General features: G+C 34.9%; 1 protein-coding gene across 1 annotated transcript; it reads left to right on the forward strand.

The window, feature by feature from the left end:
- Positions 1-3,512: 3,512 nt before the first annotated feature.
- LOC136071556 (phospholipase SGR2-like) lies at positions 3,513-9,488 on the forward strand. Its single transcript, XM_065783006.1, has 6 exons — positions 3,513-3,635; positions 3,719-3,781; positions 6,057-6,105; positions 6,542-6,645; positions 7,375-7,421; positions 8,806-9,488. Exons 2-6 carry the CDS (start codon positions 3,758-3,760, stop codon positions 9,044-9,046), a joined length of 465 nt encoding a protein of 154 aa, XP_065639078.1. The 5' UTR covers positions 3,513-3,635; positions 3,719-3,757; the 3' UTR covers positions 9,047-9,488.
- Positions 9,489-12,169: the final 2,681 nt, after the last annotated feature.

The following is a 12,169-nucleotide window of genomic DNA, read 5'->3' on the forward strand; positions in this document are numbered from 1 at the left end:
ATAACATCTTCATGCTCTCTCTGTCTCTCATACTTGTCCATTCATTTTTTTAGTGTAAGAAGCACAGGTGTCCATTCATTTTTAAATAACTTAAAAACCATAATTTAAGTTCCTTTTCTTTTTGGTGGGGTTTTGAAATTTGGTTATTGGTATAAATAGTACGTGATTAATAACTTGAGTCCATTGTGGCTCTTATATGGACAAATAAAAATTATCGTGTTTCATCTTTAGGTTGCTTTTACATTGTATACCTGTATGCACATACTTGATTAGATCCATAAGTGTATTGACATCATCATGTTCCTTTGGCAGTGAATGTGGTGTTGGAATTATACTTAAATAGTAATAATTCAAGAGAAAGAAATATAATACATTTATCAATTAACAATTATATCATGTGCATGTGTAATAAAAATCAAAAATAAGATGTGAGAAATTTACATACTAGATTATGTTATTCAAGGACCTCACAAGCAATCAGGATGCTCTCCCCAGCTGGTCAGGATTAACAAGAGCTTAATTTTCTCTTTCACACCCCCTTGCAAGTGTGGCCTTGACAATATTTTAATATTCAGAAAGGACATGACCAGCCATAAAATCCTTCCTATCATAATAACACTTCATGTAACAGAAATATTACATTTGTTAATAAACAACTTTATTTATTAGATTCATTAATGAATAAGTTCATTAATGTGTTATTACTTTTGTAACTAAGTCTTAGAACAATTTTGTGGGCGGTAGACAGATTCTTGATTCAGTTCTTATTGCTAAGAGTGCGTTGATAGCAGGGTGAAGAGTAAGACTCTAGGGGTTATTTGCAAATTAGATATTGAGAAAGCCTATGATCATGTGAATTGGGAGGCTCTTCTAGATTTGTTGAAGAGAGTGGGTTTTGGGACTAGGTGGTGTAGGTGGATTCGCACTTGCATATCTACAGTCCAATTCTCTATCTTGTTTAATAGGTCTCTAGCCAATTTTTTTGGGAGTTCGAGGGGATTGAGACAAGGGGACCCGCTATCTCCCTTGCTGTTTTTGGTTATGATGGAGGTCTTCAGTAAGATGATGAAAAGAGTTGAAGGGGCTGGTTTGCTTCGAGGTTTTAGAGCTGATGGTAGTCGGGGTGGAGGGGTTTGTGTCTCGCATCTTTTGTTTGCGGATGATACGATTCTGTTTTGTGACGTAGATGAGGAGCAGATTTTACATGTTTGGATGCTTCTTCTTTGTTTTTGGGCAATGATAGGTTTAAAGGTTAATGTGCTGAAGAGTGAGATGATTCCCATTGGGGAAGTGCCAAATGTCCATGTCTTGGTAGAGTTTTTGGGCTGCCAGATTGGGTCTTTGCCTATGACTTATCTTGGTATTCCATTAGGGGCGTCCTATAAGTCCCCTACTGTCTGGAATCCTATCTTGGAGAGAATTGAGCGTAAATTGGCCGGTTGGAAGAAGATGTATTTGTCTAAAGGTGGAAGACTAACGTTGCTTAAGAGCACTCTATCTAGTCTTCCTACATATTATTTATTTGTTTTTACCATCCCTACGCATGTGGCTAATAAAATTGAGAGGTTGCAAAGGGATTTCTTGTGGGGGGATTCCAAGACACATTTGGTGGGGTGGGACAAGGTGTGTGCACCTTTGGAATATGGTGGGTTAGGGGTAAGGAAATTAACTACTTTTAACAAAGTGTTACTAGGAAAGTGGTTATGGAGGTTTGGGATCGAGGAGACAAGACTTTGGAGAAGGGTTGTAGCTTCAAAGTTTGGGGAAGAATGGGGGGATGGACTTCCAAGCTAGGTAGAGGGTACACGGATGTGGCCTATGGAGAAGTATCTGAAGGGGTTGGGAGGAATTTAGCAGAGTTAAGCTTTGGACAGATCAATGGTGTGGGAAGTCTTCACTTCATTTGACTTTTCCGAATGTGTATGGGATGGCTTCCAATAGAGAGGCATCGGTGGCCTCTTCTCTTGAGTGGTTGGGGATAGAGGAATAGAGAAGCTGGAATGTTCATTTTTTTCGAAGACCAAATGATTGGGCAATGGATGATGTGGATAATTTTCTCCGCACCTTGGTCTCAAGTCTACCTCCCATTGAGAATGGAGACTATATACGATGGAAATTGACAAAGAATGGGGACTTTGTTGTCCGATCATTTTACAATAAGTTAAGAAGACCTTTTTCCATTATTTTTCCTTGGAAAGGTGTATGGAAGGTTAAGGCTCCTCAGCGTGTCTCCTTCTTTGTGTGGACCATTATGTGGGATAAAATCCTTACAGGTAATAATTTGTGGGGTAGAGGGATGCATTTTGTTGATTGGTGCATTATGTGCCGTTGTAATGGGGAGACGGTGGATCATTTGCTACTTCATTGTGGTAAGGATCATAGGTTGTGGAGTTTGGTGTTTAGATCTTTTGGGTTTTCATGGGTCTTGCCAAGAATGGTTGCAGATACTCTCTTTGGTTGGTGGAATTGGCTTGGAAAATACTCATCTAGCATGTGGAATCTAGCTCCTTTGTGCTTAATGTGGTGTCTTTGGAGGGAGTGGAATTGGAGGACTTTTGAGGACTTGGAAAGCTCGGATGACCAGTTATTGGCTTCTTTCAGTGGCTCCCTATTTGACTGGTCTAGGGCTTGGGGAATCACCTCTAGTGACTCTCTCCCTATGTTCCTTAGCTCTCTCCTTTGCATTTAGTGTCTTTCCCCTTTCTTTTTTCTCTTTTCTTAATCTGCTCGATCTGTACTGTTCTCTCTGCCTTTTGTTTTTATGCAAAAGGCAGTGTTCTTGAATATATATCCTTATTACTTATTAAAAAAAAAAAAAAGAATTAGGTGTATGAAGGGCCGGGTGTGGTTTCAACCAGCTAGTTTGTCTTTCCTCTTCTTGATTTTGTTGGTGGATTGATTTCTGTGTGCTAGTTTCTGGTTCCATTTTTATTGATTTATTCATCATTATTTGATTCCTCTTGCATATTTAGATGTGTACTTGGGTTGCAACTTGCAACCTTCCAATGAACTTATTTGGTAAGTACTTTTAATGAGATCTGCGTAAAAGATGTAGTGTTGATGGCTAGAGAGGAGAGAATATAAAAAGATTGTGTGAGCTTAACTCCAGAGTGGCTGCCTTCTCTTTTATATATCATTTATGAAGTAAAATTACAAGTTTTCTCATGTTGAATATTAACAAAAGAAAAGAGAAAATGGTGCATGTAAGGCATTGCATTGCTTACTTTTAAGGGAAAATGATGTAAGCAAGACATATATTTAAGCGTGCTATTTAATAAATTTTAACTCTGACTGCTGGAAATGGAGAAGGGCCCCCTTTCCTCTTCCACTCTCTTGCTCTTTCTACAAACTGATACAACGCACACACACCTACCCCTTTTTTACTTTGCACAAACATACACATCAAACCATGGTGGTATAAATCAGCTATAAGTTTTGTTATAGTTGTTACCATTTTTCCCTTTTATATTATTTATTTGAATTTGGTAATCTATGGCAACATTACAGCACATTAAAGAATATTTTTTGAAATTTCTTACAGAATAGAACCACTTGTCTGCAAAGAATACACCAATAAACGCCCTGTTCTTATACCTTACCACAAGGGTGGAAGGCGGTTGCATATTGGATTCCAAGTACGGCTCTTTAACAACACATAAATGTGGATTAAAGTCTCGTTCTCTCCCTGTTTTTAATATGCTCATGGTCTGTGGTGTAGGAATTTACTGAAGATTTGGCGACTCGTTCTCATGCAATCATGGATCATCTACACTCCATAAGGGTGGGCTTTATTAACCCTTCCAAAGTTAATATATCTCTCTAATTTCTTACATGCAAGAGTTTTATTTTTCAAATATAGATCTTAAAGAATGAGTCTAATAGGCAAGTCCTGTGTCATAATTGGCATGTGATTCCATTCTTCTTTGAGAGTTCTCGACGCAGAACGTATTTTCATGAATAATAAATAAAAGGGAAAAAGAATCCTAGACTTCACCACCTAAGGGTGCTTAGAATCACCACCAACTTGTAGAGAAAACACTAACTCAAATTTATTTATTCAAATTGAACTGTCTCAAACTATTCTTGGAGTCTCTTTTTAATAGGCTTCAAGGCTTACATCACGTTACAATTACATCCCATGAAATCCTCAATAAAATTAAAGCCAAAATTTAAAATTCAAAATTCAAAAATGAAATCTTGTATCTTAAATAAGAAAATATTTTAATAAATAAATGTTAGAATTATGGTTAAATGATTAAATTAACCATTTTCTAACACCTTTAGCTTTTGGGAAATTAGTAATTCAACATGGTATTAGAGAAGGAGGTCCAAAGTTTGATTGTTGTCTCCATTGTACCTCTCATTTAAAATTTTAAAAATCCCGTATGTTGGGTCCCATTTATCAAGGGGGATTCTAAGCCCACATGTGAGGGGGAGTATTAGAATTATGATTAAATTCATCATTTCCTAATAGTTTAAGCTTTTGGGAGAATCGGTAATTTGACAATAAACTCTAAATAAATTTGATTGTGCTCTCTACATCACTTCTTTTTGTCTGGGTCACTGGATCTTTACACACATTCTTTAACTTCTTTTCTAAGCTTTATGTCAGCCACAAGTGTTAATTTCAAATGCGTAGTAACATTACATTCTGAAGAGCTGTAAGATAATATAACTTCCTTGATTACAAATTAATAGCGGAAGATAAAGAATATTGTAGTAGATATGTGGCTATGGTTTGGAGATGCTCCCCTCTGCTTCAAAATTTTTTGCTAACATCTTAATTGTTGTCTGAAACTTTGGTTTTATTTCTGTTGGTGATTGATCAGCACCTGCCTTTTGATCAAGTTTTCTATCCTTTTTGCCTGCTTTGAGCAAGCAGATTTTAGGTGATCATATGGTTTCTCTTTAGACATATTACTAGGTTAAAATTACAGTTTAGGGTACCTGCATTATGGAAATAGGTTAAATGGTTCTTGTAAATGAAGTTGGCAGAGAGGAGTAAGAAAAGGGCTCATAAAGGAGTTGACAACATTTTGAGTGGGGCTTCAAAAAGAATCTAGATATAGATATGGAAAGCTTTGGGTGGGGGAAGGTTGCTTTAGTTTAACCTTCCCTTTGCATTTTTCTTTTTCTTTTTAATATCAATAACTGGGATTATAATTCCCAACTTATTAGTGGGGAATCAAATGTCTCTTTGAAGATAAATGAGATTGAAAATGAAATAGAGTATTCTTTAGTAATTTTAAAGGGGCATGTCCCTGGGGGCGGGGTTTCATTTCTTTGAAATTGTGGCTATGCTATTTGGTGAAATTTAAAGGTGGATTTGCCAATGAGCTGTGGCTCAATTGGCTCAATTGGCACTTCCTTGCCCCTTAGAATGGGGTGGACAGATTTTGAAATCCACTAGATGCATGTATAACTTGCCACTTATAAAAATAATGTTGGAGTTTGAGCTCTTGAATCTGTTGGTTTCAAGTACAATGGCACTTGTACACCACTAGTTATAAATTTAAATCTGGAAGAAATGCCTTAATCTGGAAATACCACTTTTATATACTTATGTATGTGACTTTTAAATAGTTTATTTTTGCTAAAAAGTTAAAAGTAAACATTCGTCCTCTTCTAATCCTAGAAGTTGAAATATTTTCCAAACTAATCTTAAGATTGTCACATATACTAAAGCTTCTACTTGATTGGTGGGTTTGATTTTGGCTTGACCCATAATTTAGCATGGCCATTGTCAGGTTCCCATTTCTCTCAACTTTGAATGAAGTAGTGTGTATGTGCATCCAAATTGACTACGCTGGTTGGGCTGGTTTCCAGTTTGGGAGGATAGAATGCTAGCTCAATAAGTAATCATGTAAATATAAATAATCTCATATTGTTTCTGTTTATGATTAACTGTTCTCGTATTCATTTATAGTACTGAGTGACGTTGAGCTTCAGTCGGGCCCCTCAATCGCTTTGTTACATTTTACCATATTATATGTGTGTGGTGTTTGTTTTTTACTCATGCAAGATATTAAGTTCTAAGCTGTATGCTGTTTAAACAGGTCAAAGTACTCACAGTTTGCCAATCCAGAAGCATGGATAGACTAGAAGGTAACATAATCTTTCACCCTTCTGTTTTGCATTACTTTTCCTGTTTCCTCCCTTTCATTGTTATTTCATATTCTCCTCCTTCTGTTCATAAAGGTAAGGAGGATTGGGGTAATATATCTTAACAGAGTGGTACTCTTCCAAGTATCTGCATCAACCCCCCACCCCCCTTTCTCCATGCCCCTGTTTTTTTTTACTAAAAGAAACAAGAAAAACAGAGAAAAATAAATCAAACTGTTGCCCCACGACCAAAAAATAATTTTGATACTATAATCCAGCTCCACTGAGTGGTGGCTCAAACTAATCAGTATTTATTATGGAAATCCATTTTTTGCTATTTAAGCCTATCTACGGTTGTGTGGAGAAGTATTTTAATCAATCTTATATTCTTTGATCTATATTATTAATACGTGTAAAAATTCTAATGTTTATATTGCAGAAGAGGGAGAGGATTCCCAAGAAAAAGAGGGGAGATCATATGGTTCTCTTATGATTCGGAGATTAACTGGAAGTGAAGAAGGACGGATTGATCACATGCTTCAAGTGCGTTGTTTTACCAATTTGATGCTATATCTTACAACCATGTACATGGTCATGCACATGCACATACTGATACTGCACATATATTTCTAATGATAACTGGGATTAGCATCTTGCATTTGTTACTTGTTAGAACTCATTAAAAATGGATAAGGTAGTACCAGTTCAACATACAAGGACCTAATCTGATCATTGGAACAGCTTTCTTGCTAGATTCTTTGTATGTATCCCCACCTTGTTGCATGCTAATCTTAAAACAAGGATATGGACATGGTGCTGTGTACCCAGCTCATGTAGGTCTTAGACATGGCAGCATTAAGCTAAATGCCATGATGTGAATGTTAAGAGGGTTCAGATGGATGACTCACAACATAAGGAAAATCAAATGAGGAGTTGAGATATTGATGCAAAGATTGGCATTGCATCAATCAAGGATAAGATGCGGGAGTCACCTCAGATGGTTCATTGTGTGTAATGAAGATCTACAGATGCACTAGTTTAAAAAAGTTGATACAAGTGGAAGGAGTGTTAAGAGTAAGCCGGTAAGGGGATTAAAAAAATATGTGGGTAGTAGTAAGAAGATTTCCAGAGTTAGCAAAGAACATGACTTTTGAAGTGGAAAAAGACTCATGTAACTGATATCAATGTTGTGATTAAGATTAAGTTGAACTTGAGCTGTATTTGCATGTTGAAATATGTTTTTCCAATAATAGTTTGATGTTGTTCGTGCAGGATAAAACATTTGAGCATCCATACTTACAAGCCCTTGGAGCACATACGTAAGTACCCACTTTCTACTATCTAAAAAAAGTCATTTTATACATAATTTTGGTTCTGTCAAGTATTGCTTGTTATTGGGCAAGTACTCACTATCTACATTGTGTGCAACTATTATCATCTGCCTTCCATCATTAACTTCTCGTTTGAACATTTGGCACAAAGTGTTCATGCAATTAGCATGTAATGATTAATGTATCTGATCCCACCAAACCATGTTTAAGCAACAACTATCACTATGATTCTTCTTATGTGTTTACATTTATTGGCCTTTTTTGCATTTTTTCAAGCTATCCTATTTGGTTCTTATCTAATAATCTGTTTCTGCTAACCATAAGGTTTTCACAATGTCAATGATTACTATATACTTGCAGTTGCTAGAAAGTTTTTCTTTTTTCGTTTCTCTTTCTTATTCTTACACCACAGAAGGGTTAAAACATTTTTAACAAAATGTCAGATTGAGTTTAGGATATTTATGTTCTCAGAACTTCTTTTTCATCTGTTCATAATCATTTGATAAATTGCACTAATCTTTTTCATCTGTTTGTAATTGTTAAATTACAGATTGTCCCAAAAGTTTAAGCTATTAGTATGTGGTAAATTTAATTATTTAACCATAAACTTCTAACATTCCTCCTCACGTGTGAGCCGAAACTATCTTTTAAAAGGTGAGGCCCAACACGTGGGAATTTAAATCGGAGGTAGAATGGAGGAGACAATGATCAAACTTAGGACCTCTCACTCTGATGCTATGTTAAATTACTGTTGTCCCAAAAACTTAAGCTATTAGGGTATGGTAAATTTAATCATTTAACTATATACTTCTAACAGTAATCTTGTTTATGACTAAGAAACTGAATTAATAACATAACTACAAAGAACAGTTTGCAGCACCAGCTTGAATTAATAACATAAGTACAACAGCAAAATCCGTTGGCAACAAAAATTGTCACAAATCCATAATTTCAGTCAGAAAGAAAGAGATTAAGTTGCAGAATTGGAGAAAATGATTAGGGAAAATTACATTTTACACCATATATTTTGGGGGTTCTTTCAAATATAACCCAATAATTGTGGTTCCAAAATAAATCCTATAATTTCAAAAGTTCCAATTAAAATCATGAAGTTTAAGACTATTACAAATTAAACCTTATAGTTTTGTTAGTTTCAAACTTTGGACTTTAAAAATCGTATCACTTTAAACTCTGGGTCTTTTGAGTTTGATTTGGGGGTTTGATTGTGGGTTTTAAAAATTTAACAGTTATCTTCTCTTTTATCCCCATTCTCTGTCGTGGGGAATATAATAACAGACAAGTAACTTGAGCCTGCATGTTGTGTTGCTTTTGTACATTGATCTTCTTTTAATTTGTGAATCTTGGCATACAGAAACTATTGGAGGGATCATGATACTGCACTTTTCATATTAAAACACTTGTATCGAGATATACCCGAAGACCCCAACTCACCTACGGAATCTAGTGGGGGAAACTCAAAAGAAGAAAGTGGTTCCACAGGTTGGTCTGATCAAAGAGAGACTGTTGATGAAGAACTTCCATTAACATTCTCTGACACAGTTATGGTTAGAAATTTTTCAAGAAAAGCCAAGAAGATTTGGAAGAAGCGCTGATGATAGCAGCAGTATTCAAATTCTTGCTGCACGCCTTTAGATGCATCATGCAAGTGCAATTGATGACAATGGAAGCAATTTTTGTTATTATCATATCACTGCATTCTGGGCCAATTATCTCATATTTTTAACGTTGCAGAAAGTCCTAAAATTTATGATTGTGTCATGCTGCAATGGGAATGCTAGTCAAAGTTACAATGAAAAGTATATGCCTTTGTCCACACCAGGGCTCACCCTTGAAATGTTGATTGAGAATGAGGGGAGTGGGTTAGTTGTGCTGTGTAGCAAAGTAGCAGTTGGTTAAATGGAAGTATACTTGAAACTAATCCCTATGGGATTTAGGTGAAATCAAATGGACATATACAAAAAGTGTATAGTGTTGTTCAAAAAAACATGTAGACAGTGACATACAATAGAATGATATAGAAAGGTGTTAATGGAACTCTCTCTCTCTCTCTCTCTCTCTCTGGTGATGAGAATTGCAAAAGATGGTGTAGCTTTATTGTATAAAAATACTCCTTTTGTGGTGATTTTTTGAGCTATCAAATGGAAAACTGTCGTGGTGTGTAACTTTAAAAATCAATTCACTATATTAAAATACTATTTAATCGTGTTGATATTTTGCTACAAGCCGACAGATTGATAAATAAGGTTGAGCAAGTTGTTGCTTAAGATGATTGGCAACTAGTAGTGGTATAAATCTTGGCTACGAACCCACCGAGGCCGATTTGTGCATTACAAAATCATGGCAAAGAGATCAAGTCATGGGAATAACATCCATGGTTCAAACGAAAAAAAAAAAGGGTTTATTGTCATTCCAAAAATGTACTATTATAATGTTGTCAAACCCTCCAACATGGGCGTTATGTTATGTCCTGTACTTCATACTGACAAACTGAAAATCTTTTTGCTCAACCTCCCCACTCTAGCTGACAGTAATAGTTAATACCTACACTTAATACAAACTCCCTCTTATCACTAAAAACATCTAGCTAATATTGATTGATATGTAAGGTTCATATTTAAGACTTAGTGTGTGTTTGACAAAAATTAAAAAGCCAACTTATTTTACTATTCAACTTATTTTTGTTACTATTTATGGGTCTCATTGTATTATTTCAGCTAACTTTTATCTTTATCTACAGTACTTTCAACAAAAAATTTTCAGTTTTAGCAAAATAAACGGATCCCAAACAAACTCTTAAATACAATTCTTTAGATATTGTAAAATGTGTCATCTTCTTTTGATAACAATTAAATCTAACCATGTAACTTCTTCTAAAAAAAAAATTCAGCTGTGTAACGTAGTCTTCTCGAAGAGATGGAAGAGCATAGTTCCCTAGTTTGAACATGGCGGAACATCTACATTGTCACGAAATCTTTATGCTCACGCAGGCTATGTTTTTGGCAAAACGTGTTCCACCCTTTCTTGAGAACATAAACCCTATACTCCCAAAGTTTGAGCGTCATTGAGTGTTCCTTACCTTTTATGTCATACATAATGACATGAATTCCATTATCAACAACTTCTTTCTTTTTCTTTCTTGTTTAGCAATTGTAAGAGAGTTTTTGACATCGAGTTTGTTCAGGGATAGCTTGCTTTGGTCACCCCTTACATAACTGAATGCCAATTGCTTCTCAAAAGGCTCAAAGCATGCTCCTATGAGGCTGTTGAGGCGTGGGAATGGCGGGAAATCTGGGGGCTTGCAGGAATAGGCTTTCATGGACGAGTTAATAACCATGGTTTTCTTCGGAAACATTGAATGGGTTCTAGCTTGCTAGTATTTGCTACATATTGCTTATGCCTAATTCTTTGGTTTTGATTTCATGCAAAGCTATGACAAATTAACTTCTCATCTGGCAATTGACATGCTTTATGTGAAGAAGAATCATGGCAGCTTTGTCTTCCTCTCAATGAATTTGTGAAGGAAGTCATTGCCATTAACATATCCACTCAACCTTATTTTCCCCATAATTTAATTTCAGTATCTAAGTTTATACGAGGAAAGGAATACGTCTACAAGACTAATATAGTAATAGGATGAAAAAAGGTTCATCAAACTATTATTCAAATTGTGTGCTCACTATTGTATGCATGAAAAAAATTTGTGGGTTCTCCAAAAATATTATTTAATTTGTTTTAACAATTTTGCTACGAAGAGGGGCGGTGGGGTGATAAATAATTTTTAGATAATGTGGAAACTTTATTCAATCATAAGATATGCAGAGTTGCAAGAGCATAGTTGTTTATGAAAAAAGAAAATAGAGGCGTGAATGCATTGGAATAGGTTGGATTTTGTTTTGTGTTTTATTAAAAGCCAACAATTTCACATGTTGAGAAATATTCAACTCAACCTTATTCATAGGGAACATGTTGGGTCAAGTTGGGTGGTTAGAACCATTTTGTCAGGCCTAATAAAAAATTGGGTAAACTACATATTTGGTCCCAATCCTATATACTATATTTTAATTTGATTCATAACTTTTTAATTGTATCAATTTGACTCCTAATCTTTCAGTATCGTATCAATTTAGTCCATGCCATTATCTTTTTGATGAAAATTAATGATGTGTCTAATGGTCAAAATAAAAAATTAGCTTCTGTTTATATGACAATAAACTTAAATTTTATTTTGGCCGTTTGCTATGTTAGCAATTTTCATCTAAGGTATAACGACAATGAATATATTGACATGATATTAAAAGGTTAGGGACCAAATTGACATAATTGAAAGATTATAGACTAAATTGAAATATGATGTAAAGATTAGGGACCAAATATGTAGTTTACCTTAAAAAATTTTGGTTTTCATTCACCAATTTAAACCCATTTTTTTAATAAATAATTACAATTTCATCTAAAATAAATCTCAAAATACTAAGATAGTCCGAACTAACAAATTTAAAGTAAGTTATAAAGCCCAAAATAAATTAAAATTTTTTGATAGGTATATAAAATCTAAAATAAATTAAATTAAAGAGTTTATACATATATTTTTTTTAAAGTATCAATTGATAGCAAGGTTGGATTGGGTTATTCGGATTGAAATTTTTGTCAAATTTTTAATCCACTCCAACTCAAGTTTCAAAAAAATTAGGACCCAACCAAACCCTTCAACCCAC

This window comes from Quercus suber, unplaced genomic scaffold (assembly GCF_002906115.3).
Source record: "Quercus suber isolate HL8 unplaced genomic scaffold, Cork oak 2.0 scaffold_325, whole genome shotgun sequence".
NCBI lineage: Eukaryota > Viridiplantae > Streptophyta > Magnoliopsida > Fagales > Fagaceae > Quercus > Quercus suber.

Coding starts and splice junctions, on each gene's coding strand:
- LOC136071556 (XM_065783006.1), top strand. CDS start 3,758: ATGGATCATCTACACTCCATAAGG. Junction 6,106..6,541: donor AAGCATGGATAGACTAGAAG/GTAACATAATCT, acceptor TTTATATTGCAG/AAGAGGGAGAGGATTCCCAA. Junction 7,422..8,805: donor CAAGCCCTTGGAGCACATAC/GTAAGTACCCAC, acceptor CTTGGCATACAG/AAACTATTGGAGGGATCATG.